General features: G+C 36.0%; 1 protein-coding gene across 9 annotated transcripts in view; it reads left to right on the forward strand.

Annotated features, from left to right (window-relative positions):
• The window catches only part of STXBP5 (syntaxin binding protein 5), a 109,508-nt gene that overhangs the window by 49,928 nt on the left and 44,340 nt on the right, over positions 1-15,240 (forward strand). For all 9 annotated transcript variants that reach the window (XM_056342452.1, XM_056342453.1, XM_056342456.1 and 6 more), the window contains 3 exons: positions 810-893; positions 11,326-11,449; positions 12,952-13,030. In XM_056342452.1, coding sequence (XP_056198427.1) covers positions 810-893; positions 11,326-11,449; positions 12,952-13,030 — 287 coding nt within the window. The remainder of the gene's footprint in view (positions 1-809; positions 894-11,325; positions 11,450-12,951; positions 13,031-15,240) is intronic.

Genomic DNA, 15,240 nt, shown 5'->3' on the forward strand with positions numbered 1-15,240 from the left:
CTGTAGCAGCATTGCTCGAAGGAAAGATGTCACAGTAGATCCAGCAGCTATGAAAGATGAAGCTGCATTGTCGCCTTCTACCTAACAAGTGCCAGTTTTGTTACTACTACCTTATGTTGGCCTTGTTTTGTTTTCCTTGTCACTTAAGATAGGAGAGTAAAATACTTACTCAACGATGTTGGGCAAATCATTGAGCAATTTGGAAAAAAAAAACATGCAGAAAGGGTTTAATCTTACTTCTAGCAAAAAGATTTAGAAAACTATCTTGTTTAATTTCCTTCTAGCTTTCTTTCTCTTAACAACTAAATGTTCTTGGTGTTCCTTTAGTCAGTTATCTCAATTCTGACTAACAACTGGGGAAAGCTTATATATTGCATAGTTTCTTTATAGACAACTTCAGGAAGGATAGTGTGTTCTTCCAGCAAATCTAAGCAGAACAAATTTCAGTGAAGAAAATCCACAATAAAGTTCTCTTTTCCAACCCCCCCATTTTCACTAAGGAAGGAATACACTTAGGAAAGCTTAATATTAATCTTTCTGGAACTCAAAGGGATTTCCAAAGACTCTTCAGAAGAATACATTATTTTTTTTTCTAATTTTGCTTGTATGTGAGTTGTATTTGCTGGAAGTTTAAGAAAACGATGAGTACAAAGTAAACCTCTCTGACACTGAGGGTCTTCACTGCTTCTCTAATTTTTTTGTCTTCCTAACTACTTTCAGTTATTACATGCTGTAATATTACAGGTATTACAAAAGGTATTATTTGGCTTATCCTTATAAAGACTTAATATATCTACTTATTATTGCAGCTTCTGATTGGCTTTGAGTCTGGAACAGTGGTATTATGGGATCTGAAGTCAAAGAAGGCAGATTACAGATACACACATGATGAGGTAATATTTTTCATCTATATTACTTCCTATGAGGATTTGCTATTCTAATTATTATTCTTTTAGTTTCTTCTGCTTCTGTCACTAATGGATCAATAAATACGTCTCTTTGAAACTGTAGGTACTCCCTAAAAGAGCCATAGTGTTTGAATAATAGAAACTTCAGACCAAATAAGTGTTCACTGAGTTGAAGATTGTGAAGCAGTGAATGGTGGCATGGACTGGATTTCTTTACTAACTGGGGGGGGATGGCTTTCCGATATTTTTTTTTCTGGTTTGAGGAGTGTGACTTTCACCTGTGTTAAGAGCTTGAGTCTTAAGTTAAAGCAGGGTGGTTTAGCAATTATTTTTTTTTTAATCTTTCACATATTCTGAAAAGTGGAGGGGGAGGTGGGAAGAAGCCACTAAATAGTTTCACTAGAACATTTCTATAAATACACCTTTTCTTTGTAGGGTGAGATCAAAGTTTGAAATAAAACTGGGGGAGGCTTAAAAAAAAGGCAACTGAGTGGCATTTATTTCTATAAAACTTGATTCTTAAAAGAATGTAGGCTTTTTGAAAGACTTAGATTAAGAAAAATCAATCAACATAGTACGCAAGATGATGTATTTTATTTAAAAAAACATAAAATCAGTCTTAACTACACTTCATTGATTGTGAAGACTATCATTGTTCAGTACTAGCTAGGCTTGTTTCTTGTATCACAGTGTGTGTGGTTTTCTTAGCTCTGCACTGAACTCACAAGACAGGATTTGTTGGGGGTTTTTTTGTGGTGGTTCTGGCTCAGTACTCATGCCTCTGTGTGTTAGTTCTACTAATGAAAGGTTTCTTTGAAGGGGGAGTCTCTGAAGTAGTCTAAGCCTCAGATCATCAGAGCTGAATGACGTATCTTTGTGTATTCAGAAATGTCTGTATAAGCCTCAAAGTATGTTACATGAAAAGAAATCTTCTATTTTCTGGTTTCACTGCATGTACCGAATTAATTCCCTCTGTCATTTTGTTTCATAAACTTAGTCATATCTCTACCATCTTTTTCTAGTCTTAATGGAGTTCTTCCTGTACGTCTTTCCTCTAACTTTCTTTTTTTTAACCATTCTATTTTTATCTTTGTTTTATAACAGAGAAACATAGTATAGCATAGTCAAGATGTGGGCATGCTGGATTTATGATGTGAAGTAATTGGCGTTTTCTTCTTTCTCTCTTGATCTTGATATTGCATTAGCCTTTTGATACTGCAAGCATTAAGCAGATACTTCCTTGAACAACCTACTATAAAACTAACCTCATTCTTCAGTGTTAATTGTCAGCTCAAAGTCCACTGGGTTTATGCATTGCTTCACATTTATGTAGTTGGACAAAAAAAATGTAAGTCTCTCTGCAGTTCTTCAATGGAATCCTGATTTCTACCTTGAATATGCCTTAGCAGTGTCAGCAGACCTATCACCTTAATATGCTTGTTCTTATTTTAGTTATTGATGAATAAAATGAGTGGCACAGATCCTTGAGGGTCTCTACCTATTGACTTCATCCATGAACTAATCAGTTGCTGCCAGCCTGTCTTTATTCTAGGTTGCTTTACTTCTTGATACCTTAACCAATTATTCATCTGCTCAAGGATCTCTGGTTTGTTTGGGTTTAGTTTCCTTTGAGAGGTATTGTTGAAAGACTTTGAAAGTTATGCAGACAACTTAATTGCTGTTTCCATTGGCTGCATTGCTTGTTAACACTTGACGACGCTTGTGGAGGTTTGTTGGATATGATTTCCTTTTACAAAATGCATATTGACTTCTCTTACCTGCTATATTATGTTCTTCTATATGTCTGTTAACTCTGTTCTTTATTAAAGTTTTGCTGGTTTCTCGAAACTTACCCAGGGTAGACATGCTGCTTATCCTGTTTTCCTTGGGGTTTTGTGTAAAAATTGATGCCATACTTGTCATCTTCCTGAACCAACCCTGACTTGAGAGGTTGCAAACAGCAGTGAGTAGTTCAGCTGTTTCATCTTTGATTTACTTTAGGATTTGTAAGTGAATGCATCTAATTGTTCAATTTGGGTTTAGGTTGTAGAAGAGGTAATGAAATACCTCAGGTCAGATACTTTGATAAAGAAATGTGCATTATCATAAGTTGGGAACAGATAGGAAGGGAAGAGTTAAAAAATGAAGATCTATAGAGTGAATTTGATGAGTTTCACTTTCTCATTATTGTGAATCAACATACATAAAGTTACTTAAAAATACTGGCCATTCAAGTCTTCCAAGTATGCTTTTTCTGTGAGTTCAGATTGGCCTTTAAGAAAAATACCTTTCTGGAAAGGAAAAAGAATTACTGTATGCAGTAATAATTTCTTGGTTCTTATCCATTTAACAGTGTATGACAAGGAATTTCTTCTTCAATGGGCAAGTTATTTATATCTAATATTCTAAGAGGGAAGGCAGAATAGAATAATCTCCCTTTTTTGAATTTGGATTTGATATAGTTAGGCAGTTTCAAGTTCTTCTGGATTCTGGACTGAATGGCATAGAAATAAAAAGATTAATTTTGTGTAACAGAATTGAAAAATGTGTGTTTGTTGAAAGATGCCATTGCAGAGCATGCTGTAATTGTTTCTGGACCAATGGCCTTGAGAGAAGATCCTATCGGGTACAGAAAAGATAATGAATAGAAAGCTGCAGAAAGTGGGTGATTATATGTATGCTATATATAGATATCTGTCCTTCTTGTGTGTGTGTGCGAGTGAGGTGGGGCTTCTCCTGTATCGTTATTTCATTTTATTCTCCAGTGCCTCTTCATTTTCTATTTAGCTGCAAAAATGGAGAATCTCCCTCAGTTTGTCAGTGAAACAATTATTCAGCTCCATAATGTTGTCTTTCTAATCATATTATGATCAGTGCTGACTAGTGGCCTATATAAATATACTGTTCTTGTTGTTTTTCAGCTAGCACAGTTTCGAGTAAGTGAATGTAAATGTTAAATGCAGAAGAAGCAGGGGGTTTTATTGCATTTTGAAAGAATAAAATGATGTTGCCAAATAAGAAAAAAACTGCTAGTTTTTTATAAGCAACTTCCTTAACAGAAAAGAGAAAAGCATTCTCACTTGCTTAAAGCGGAAAGAGGTTACTGTGTAAAGGTGGGTAACCTTTTTGAGTCTTAAACAAGTAATACTGTAATTGATACCGTGAAAAATCCTGATCGACATTATTGGAATCCTGTTAATAGGGTAACCTGTTCATTCTAGTTGAATAACTTAGAAATTCAAATACTTAGCCAAAAATGAAATACATATATAATATATAGTAGGCAAATAATTCTTTTCAGTGACAGGCTAGTACAGTTTTGTAGATATTAAAGTAAAATAGAAAATCAGAAACCAGGGGTACTGACTGAATTGAGCAGGACACAGGGAAGGTAGAGCTAATTGAGGCTGTGAGTAAGAGAGTAACTAGTAGACAGTTCTAGGGAGAAGTGATTTCATGCGTGTCCATTCTAAATTTAACTGCACCTTGGGGTTTTTTCTTCCATATTTGAGGCTGATGTTAGGTTTTTTTCTCTGAATGTGTAATACTGATTTCAGATTTGAAAAACTTTGGTTAAGAAAGATGTGACACAATCTGGTTTTTAAGATATGAAATAGAAGTAACCAAAGTATTTTTACAAAGATGTAGCCAGGATGTAACACAATTCATAACTTCTAGAGTTAAGCTTGATCTTGAATGATTTTCTGTAATATCTTTTCCTGTTGATTGGAGCAGCAAGACATGTGCTCCCTGTATAATGAAGGAGCCTAAAAAGTTTGTGGCCATATTAATTTCTTTAGTTCCTTCTCCCTTCTGTCCCCAACTACAAATAATTAGGTAGCGTACCGTAATTCAGGTATTGTATTGCCTTTCCAAGAACTTTATTGATTTAGCTTAGTCTAATCTAAGATTGTTGTGCTGCCCCAAAAGGCAGTCTTACCCTGAGCACCTCAGCAATACCTTTCCATAATCAATTGTGGCTGCACAGGATCAATACTGTGACTATACAGGAAGTCACGGTATAATTGTCCCCCGTTTCCGCTCACCCAAGAAAATTGTCATTTGGAAAGACCCATTGCATGTAAAAACTGAAAGTTTGAGGAAAATCTTCAGACTTTCTGGCAACATAGTGGTTTCGTTGCTCAAGAGAGTGCATACACAGCGTCCAGCAGGAGTGGGATAATGCCTTATCTCATGAGATCTCCTCTGCTTCTGGTATGTGTGACACAGAGCAGAAAAAGCTCTCTGCCGCTTTGTTACCTGCTAGCAAACTTTGTAAACTTTATTTTCTATGCACAGAGTCTTTCTAGCTTTTGTTTCTTGTTAATTTCCTGGTTTGGTGGCTTTACCACAGGTGGCTTTTGTATGTTGACTGTAAGGGCTGTCTTCCATCCATGGAGGCATTTCACCCCTTCTCTCACAGAGGGTAACGCTTATGACATCCTGCCCTGTAGCAGGAGCAGGATTTTAAACCTTGGGGCTTATGTCCTTGGTTCTCCACTTCTTGATGAGAGCTCTTCTAAGCATGGAGTTCACAACCAGTAAGAAGAAAGCAACATAGTCCAGTCTTGTCACGTTTGAGATCTGGTGCAGAGCTGCTCATCAGACACAGGAGATGCCATCTGGTCTGCCTTCTTCCCCCCTGACTGTACCCTCTCAGACCACTGAAGTTGGGGCGGGGGGGGGAGGCAGGGGGGAGTTGCAGAAGGATCTTGTTTGGTGAATCAGGCCTGCTTATTCTGGGGGAATAATAAACCAGGGAAACATTCTATGGCTCTAACCCTACTGAAAACAAGTAATTCTTCTGGTACTGGTTAAATGTGTAGTCCCATCAGTTTCATAAAGTCCATCACTACTGAGTTGCGAAGGCGATGACTGATTCTGTGCCTAGTAGAAATAACAGTGCTCTACCTGGGGCGTGAGCTTTGTTGCTGCTGGGAGTTGCAGGACTGACATCAGCAGAGCCTGGCACTACAGTACAGCTGCAGTTCTGTATGACATCGAGACACAAGATAGAGCTGTCAGGACCCTGGACCTGGATCCTCTCCACCTGTGCAGTCATAGTCTCATAGCAGTACTGTGAAATACACTTCTCTGTTTTGAGTGATGGCGGTTGTTCATGGGTGACTAGGCTTCATCAGGTATCATGAACAGGATGGCCAGGCACACTGATACCATAAAGACTGTTTTCTAGAAACTTTGCCATTAGATTAGTCTCCCCTGTCATTGCTTAGTGGTTGATGTTGGTCTTAAAACATGTAACTTGAGGGACTGTGCAGCCTACCACCATCAATTGATGCAACTACTTTTGAATCAAACCTTAGATGTGTGAAGGGATCCAAATGTCATCCTTTATGATCTTCCTCAGCTGAGGAACAACGAAGGTCAAGCTTCCTGCATGATTAGAGGTTTACGGAAAGACATCTGTGCAACTTCCTCAGGGAAGAAGCTGAATCCTATTATGTTTTTTTGTAGCTTCCTGCTTGGTTTCATTCCAAATTACCTGACCTTTAGGAGGCTTTCTTGAAGCAAATTCCCATGACGTAGTGGGGCGGTCTCATTTGTTTTCTGAAAGCTAGGTTAGTGGAACACAGTCCACTCTTTCTTCCTATCTGAACATGTGTGCTTGCCCAGCACCCTGCTCTGGCAGTTGCAGCACAAGAACACTAGGAGCACTCACCCCAAGGACAGGCATGCTCATAGGGTGGTTAACACCACCACCCCTAAAACCCTTGTAGTCGTATTTCTGCTTAACCATGGCTGGAGGATGCAGCTCTAGGTTGTGATTAGTATTAGTTCTGATTATGGAGTATTCTTTCTTCCACAACATTCTAGTTTGTAACAGGAAACTTACTTAGGCTTTATTCTTCATTTTCCCGTGTTACAAATGAGAGGTCCTGAAATGACAGTACTGTACACTTTTTATAACAAAAGTAATATGTTGTGTGTTTAGAATTAGTTAGAAGCATGCACAAACATAACATTCTTTTTCAGAGAATTTGGAAGGAAATTACCTGTGACAATGGAACTGTAGTGACTGAACTTTTCTTTAGAAAGCTGCTTGGAAACCCTTTCCTTATAAAACATCCTTTTTGTCTTGGGCAAGCTTAGTGGAAAAATAAGATTATCAATTCTTTTTGTGTCATTCTTTTATGTTCAAACACTGGGAATTTAAAAAGAAATTACATGTTTATGTAGAATACAGCTTATAGTGGGAACATTTCCCGTACTGTATTTTCAGTCATTAAAGAAATAAATTTCTCTCCTATTAACTTGTTTCTAAAATACTTGAAGTGCAACTTCTGAAAATTAAAACTAGTTTTTCAATAAAGTACATCCTTCAAATAGCATTTTTTTGTTCTCATTTAAAGTAAGCTTTGATAGCATTAACTCAGCAAATGTATTATAGATTACTATTTTTAGACTCAATGTTCTTGTACATGACTGAGTGTAAGATTATTTTACAGCATTAAAAGCATGTCAAAGTAGCCTGTGGGATTAAGAGGAGTGGGGAAAAAAGCAACCCTGATATGTGACTTGCCAGAAACCAAAGCATGTCAGTGCAGTCATTAGGCACTTGCACATTTCATTGCATGAAAGCAATCTTTATGACATATTGCCATTTAAGCCTCAGTAACTACATTCTTTTTTCTTTTTTTCTTTTGGAGCATTTTTTTTTCCACTTTCTTTTTTAGGCTGTTGACAGAAGAGTTAGCATAGGTACTCCCGAGTTAGTGTGTTTGCTTTGAATATTTTGGTAAACTTGCAGAAAATCAGTATGTGTCATCATCTGTTCAAGTTTACCAGAAAATACTGTCCCTGTCGATGGAAATAAGACAGTGAAGTCAGAATAGGCTACAGTGAACAGTCTGGTTTGCAGAGTAACTAATCTTGTATTAACTGTCATGCACAGTTTATTCCAAGCTCAGTTAACAGCATACAAGAGTAAGGGATCATGGTCAAATCCAAAGAGCAAAGAAGGGAATTCTCCATGCTTCTGGTGCATTCCTGTGGGAAAGTATGCAAAAACATTTTGCCAAAGATTGTGTTATACTTAAAGGAAGGAGGTGTATAATAGTTTATTTTTTTAAAAAGCCGGTTTACTTAGATATTTTTTTTCTTTTGAGTTGTAGCAACTGTATTTGCAGCAGTCTAGACCTGATATTAGAAGAAAGGGGGTTAAAAAGTCTCTTAGAAACAGGGAAAACTGCTTAAATTATAGCTTTTGTATTCACATCAAAGTGTCAAATTTCTGCATGTATCTTGTCTTGCAGGAAGATAGGATATGAAGAATGGTCTCAGACTGTTCTGAATTAAAATAAGTCTGCAGGAATTGAAAAGAAAGGGATTTTTTTGTATATGTTTCATGAATTGAAACAGTTAAACCTCCTTGGTTGAATACTATGATCAAAAATCGGGTCTTTATTGATGAACTTATCTCTTGAATTGAAAGGTTGTATTTGTATTTAGAGTTATTATTTTTTGTACCTCTTTAAAGAACCAAGAAATAGTAGTGGTTTCTGGGGATACTGACAAGCTATTGCAGCAGCAAAACTGAATTTCATAAAATGTTGTTAAACCTGCATTAATCTCTTCAAACATGAGTGATCTACTTGAGATTTCTGTAGGAGACTTGCATATAAATGTTTTTAATTTTGTCCCTCAGACTTTTTCAGTTTCTTACTTGTTATTGTACTTCACAGTCCTACAGTCTTCCTCAGATAACTGTTGCAGGCACTGCAAGAACATTTCCTTTTAAAAATCAGGTATGGTCACTTTCTTTGCAGGCAGTATAGCAGTCACTTTTCTACATGGGATAATCCTTCTGGAACAGCCAGTGAAAGTGAGGCTTCCGTTCTGCACAGCCTGTCTCCACATAATATTCTAGGATGGTTAGTTTCTACATTTCTGGTTAAGTTTCGGCATATGTAGGACATCACAGTTAATTGTGCTGGGCTTGTTATTCAAAAAAGTAAGATTCAATTATGATTTATTTTTTTCCTAGAAAACACGTAACTATCTTCTGTATAGTCGAGAACAGCTACTTTAACTTAGTGTCAAAGTGAAGGGGGTAACATGAATACTTTTGATGAGAAAACTTTAGTTATAATTAAGTAAATATAAATATTTATTTAATACAGTTTTTCTTACAGAGCATTCTCTATGTAAGTTCCTGTAAAGATTCCCTGTATTTGGTGCATGTTTGTAAATGGAAGTATTCAGAATATTAGTGGGGTCAGGATTTGGGTTACCAGTGCAGACACCTCCTCTTAAAGATACAAATGCCTAGTGCCTTAAATATAGCAACAGCCCTCTGTGGTACTAGTGCATGATCCTGTCATAAAGGATTACTGTCTGTTTGGAATCCGTATGACCAGTGGTACTTCCCACAAAAAAGTTTGAGACTCAGTTGAATCAGCACCAGCTGATTTAAGCATGCTGCTGCATTACAGTACCAAAAGGGTACAAGGTGAAGTTTTTACATCAAGATGAGAATTATGATGAAAACTTTTGGAGTTTTATTCTGAGTCAGCAAGTTTTGTGTAAAATACTGGGGGGAGGGGAGGGGGGGAGGAGATTTTGCTCCTAGGGGCTTTTTAGTGTTTAAGAAGCTCTACGTATAGATTTGCAGCCGCAGTGGATTCTGCCCAATTTTTCTGTCTTGGATGTTATGTTTTCCTTCACATTCTAGCACTAATATTAACCATGGAAAAGATGTCAGAACTTTTGCTCTTGAGTATTGGGATGATTTCTCAGTTACGAGTTTTGGATTGGTCGTTGAAGCTGTTGGTATCAACCAGCTAGTGCCATTTACCATATTCAGCCCACAGAATTGTTAGTTGGAGTATCTTGAAAATACATAAAACATGCTGCTTTTTTTATGCTTTAAATATTTAGATGTATTGCTAAATGTAACCAGATACTCTATAAAACTAGACCATAAATAGCCTTAAAGCCAAAGGCTTCATTCTCTTTCAGTATTCTTTCCATCCCATCAGGTTCCTTGTAGAAATTAAGTGATAGCAGTAATCATTTTCCTTTGTGCTCAGTTTATCAGATCTTTTTATGTTCTTAAGAATTAATGCTGTTTGAACAGTAATGGGTTACTGAATTTCCTTCCTTTTGACCTTCTTTTCAGGAAAAGGAAAAAGTGTTCATTTCTCTGATTTATTTTTCCTTTTATAAAGTTTACTTTCTTAGTGGTTATGAAGACCTATTTCTACATAAACATGTATCAAAAACTGTTCCATTTACATTATGGGTTGCCAACTGTTGTCAACGTTAGACTCCACATGGGAGAGTATTTAAGACTTACTATGTTGTATTGTTAACCATTGGATAGATAAATTCTTTTATTAGTGAAAACAGCATTTTGAAATGCAGCCTTTGCTTTACCAAATCTGCACTTTGAAACATGCTGATCCTTGTTGTTGGTGCAATGTTGGCAAATAAAAACAATTTTTAAATATTTGGTAATGTGTCTTTCTATACCTTTTGGGTAGTAGATAAATACTTCGGGTTTTCATTGTTTATCGATATTTTCATGCTATAACTAAAATTCCCTTGAACATTGCTGAACGGTTTCGTGATGTCTACATGTACTAACAGAAATGCTGGAAACAGAAATGGTACTAATCTTTTACTAGTTAACCTCTTTGCCTTATTTGTACTCTTTGCTTCATTTTTTTACTTTTCTCTCGCCTTAAGGCAGAAACTAGATGTCATTAAATCTGCTTTTTTCTGCAGTAAGATTTCATGTGGCATGGCTTTATCATTCCATTTGTAATTTCATGATTATACAATATGTTACTGTATTCATGGAAAGGTTTAGTAGTAGACTCCTACACTTTCCTGTACCTCAAAACTGCCATTGCAACGTTAGAATGCTATTCAAGCTAATATTTTATCATCTCCAAAAAATCTTACCATTGCTTCAGTTCTCATTTTGGTTATGTTCTCAGCCCGTGCTTGCCTCTTGTGCATATCCACAGATACCCCAAAATGCCATTTAAAACTTTGACTTAATCTCATCAAGTAGAATTTTTTTGTAATGGCAGTGTATTTTTCCCAATAACAAAATGATTCTGGTTAGCAAAGCTCAATAAGTGCTTGCAGGTATTCTCTGCTTTATACTTTAATGCTACACTCTAAGGAGGATTTTTTTTTTTTTTTACCCTTAAATGTACATTACACTACAATGAAGGCAGTATTTTTGGATAAAATATGTCTGAAAGAAGTACTTATGAATAGAAAACCTACCATGGATGAATTAGGACATACTAAGAGCAGCATGATGTAATTAGTACTTTCTTTAATTTCCTTTTGCTGTCTAATGTCATTGAGCAAGGAGTTAAGGATAAAATGATACTAAGCTACTCAACTTATGCTGTACTGGCTTTTCTCTTCTCTTGCGTAGGCTATACACTCTGTGGCTTGGCATCATGAAGGAAAACAGTTTATTTGTAGTCACTCAGATGGTACTTTGACCATATGGAATGTAAAATCTCCTACGAAACCATTCCAGACAATCACTCCACATGGTAAGATGAAAATGGATGCCTACTGTGTGTGACAGCTCTTAAAACACAGACAACTTAAACACGGAGAACTTCGAAGAGTAGTGTGTTTTGCAAAACGAAGTATTAAAAATGTACTTGCAGTGCAAGTAAAAAAAACTTTCTCTGTCAAATGAGATTCCAATAATTTCATTAAAAAGTCTTCATGAACTTAGAATCCAAATCAGTGCAGTTTTGTCTAAATCTCTGAACTTAAGCTTTCCTTTCACACAATGGCATTGATCTCAAAATTAACTAATGCATATTTTATAGGACTTACTTTTTGTCACTTACTTGACATTACAATCCCATATGTTGTTTAAAATACATATAATCAAGCATCTGTTTCATGTATAAATGTGTATATTACCATATAAATTCTTGGAAAGGTTTGTAACAGAGTAAGACTAGCATCTGTTAAGATGTTCCCACTTCAGAGAAGCCTACATTTATGTTAATCTAGGGAGTTAACATTACATGTTGTTCTGTGAAATATGCTGCTGCTCATAAAAAAAAAAAATAATTATAAAAATGCCAGGTTTACATGGTATGCATGTGTCTAAGTCATGTCTTACCTTATTTACCTCAGATTCTGAAGTGTGAATCTAACAGCTCCATCTGTGAGTTACAGTTGTAGTACAAGATGCTATAGTTAAGCATCCTGATTTACCTATCTGAGCCTCCAGCAAGTTCATGTTTACTGTGTTGGCTGTGGGCTCAAGTGCAAAAAGGAAGGTGTGGATTTCTATATGATCCTGTAGCAGTCAAAAAATAAAAAATGACTGCTACTGTAGTAGCAAAACTAGTTAGAGAAGGCTATCTTTATTTTCATATGCTCTGGCCTCTTTTAATAGTTTTTGGTTTTATCTTGGGCTGCAATTTTCTGCACCACTTTATAGCTGTATTAGATTTTATCAATGCTCAGGTAGAAAAAATGCATATTTACACCATACTCTTAATTTCTACTGACTCCATGGGAAATGGTATCTGTAGAAGCTTTAGTTGCTAATAGTGCCCAGTAGAGGCAGAGTAGGCATCCATGTTCAAATTCAAGTCTTAGCCCTTAAGGATAACACTTAGAGTAAACCTCACTTCACTTGTAAGCTGGCCAATTCTAATTGCAAAATGGTAGACATGAGAAATTTTAAATATCCCAGATTTAAACCAGCTGGTTTAGGGGAGTATTATATTTTTGAAAACAATACTTTACAACAATTTAAAAAACAACAACAAAACAACAAAAAAATACCACCCCACCCAACAACCAAAAAAACCCCCAAACACCCTGCACCTAAATATTCTAGGTTGGTACATTCAGGTTTTTAAGAGGTCTTTAATGATATTATTCCAAGGTATACTCTGTAACTATCAGATGCTGAATATAGGTTTACATGAATGTGCTATATTGCAAGTTGCATAGTGAATGTCATCATTTTTCATCATGTTGTGGAACTGTAAGATTAATATAAGAAAATAATTCACTGTAGGAAAGCAGCTGAAGGATGGAAAGAAGCCAGAACCCTGCAAACCTATCCTTAAGGTGGAATATAAAACAACTAGAGCTGGGTAAGACTTGTTTTGTATGCAAAATTAGCTTAGTAAAATAAATGCAGCTCTCTAGAAATGTACTTTGTTTCCCAGTTGTTGGGATACACATCCTGATGGCACTGAGCTATGGTAACAACTGGAGTAGTTTTAGTAAATCTGGTATTGCTGAATAAACTACAGAAATGTATGTGAACAATTATACACAAACCTTAACTTTAGATAGAGATAATGCTAATGCATTATCTGCGTGCTTTTTGCATGCTGCTAATCTTCACTCAATCTTTTGAGAATATTAAAGAAACTAAGCTGATAAAGCATAGAGGACACCAGAGCACAGACCTGAAGAACTGAACTTTGAGAAACAGTACCCTGATGTGATTATTCTGAACTCTGAATACATGTTTTGCCCCCCAAAATGTTACCAACAGAAGCTTTTCTGGTAGAGTGCAGTAACTTAGCATCAAAGTGTGCCTAATTATGCACATTGAGAATGTAAGAAACCAATAATTGTAACAAGAGGCTCAGATGGAATTAGTTTCTTGAGTAGCATGTTTTATTACCGAGACTGCAATTGCAATTGAAGGATTTCATGAACTGTGTGGAATTTATTTTATTTGTGGTTCTAAAGTGCTTTAAAGTGTTTGAGTAAAAAGTGCAATATAAAGATGAAATATTCATGGGAACCTGTTCAGCTATTTGCAAACGTTGATTTTTTTATATATATATATATATATATCTTTTCTTCTTCTGCCTTTGGGGACATTATGTAGTTTTCACTTGCTTCCTAGGCATTCAAATCTATAGAAGATTGTTACTTAATTGATATAGTAGAGTTTTCCACTATGTATTGGTGTACCCATACATATAACATCGGTGGCTTTGTGCATTTTTCTTTGCTGAAAGTGAGGTAAACAGAAATTTAAAACTGTGGCTAATTCCCAGACGTATGAATATCTATGACCAGTTGGAAAGCTGTATTTTACTTGCAGCAGTCCACATATGTTCCTTTCTCAATTTCATGAAAATATGAAAAGTTCATACACAAACCTGGATTAATCTTTCTGGCAGACTAAAGTAAACTTTCAATATTCATTTCATCTGTGAAGAATCCATGTGACAGATCCATGTAACCTATTCTTTCCTTTGTAAGGATATAGACGCTGGCAAACCTGCCCGAAACAATCTGATTACCTTGAGAAATAAAACCAAAAGAAACCAAAATGCAGTTTTCACTGGCATATGAAACTTAAAAACTGAAATTTATCCCTTTGTTATCATTTGACCTTGATGAACCTGCAAGTCTGATAATTACTGCAAATTGTCCTGGCAGCATTATCATTTTTAAAAAATAACTTTTTAAAAATATTTATTTAAATAAAATAACATTTTTTAAAATATTTTAAAAAATAGACAAAAAATGAGATACTGCAAGTACATCACACCAGTATTTTTCTTTTCATTGACATCCTGAAAAATATCAGGTTAAATTAAAGTTTGTCCTTTTGAAATTACTTCATGGACCTGACAATAAAAGATTGTGTGACAGTCCAATATAAAGAATTGAGATTAAATGAAAACTTGGAGAAAACATTCCTTCGCTAGAAATGCACTTTTGGCTACTGTTGGAGGTGGGATATTGAACTCAGTGGACCCGTGGTCTAATTTATGGCCATTCCTTTGAGATCACTTCCTCAGCCAGCAGAACTCTGATCCTATCAAATCTTCAGTCACAGGGTTTTCTGAAGCATCAAGCAGATTGTGAAATAATTGCAAAACCCGAAAGCTTATCTCTGCCTGCTTTGCCTTCGATGCTACAAACACGAAGCATGGTTCAGCCAAGCCTTAAACTTATGAATGGTAGCATGTGCATAAGCTACATCCTTCATGCATAGTTTTCAAGAAGATGTATCTAGTCTGTCACGTTTTTGTTTCAAATGAAAACTAGTGAAAACCATTTAGATGGCATGGGAAAGATGGTGTTGTAAGAAAAGACAAAAAATAAAAGATCTCTTCAGATCTTTCACAGCATGTCAGGATGGTGCTTTTCCCCTGCAAATTTTCTCCAGATACTGACATACTAGCAGCTTCCACAGTAAACACAAAGGGATAGGATTCCTGCCTAAAGTAAGCATAAAAGTAGATCAGAGGAATTTCGCACCAAGTGTCTGGTTTTCCTCCAGAAGTATAACCTGGAATTTGAGGCAATAGTAATGTGTAGATTTTCTTGA

Source organism: Falco biarmicus, chromosome 6 (genome assembly GCF_023638135.1).
Source record: "Falco biarmicus isolate bFalBia1 chromosome 6, bFalBia1.pri, whole genome shotgun sequence".
NCBI lineage: Eukaryota > Metazoa > Chordata > Aves > Falconiformes > Falconidae > Falco > Falco biarmicus.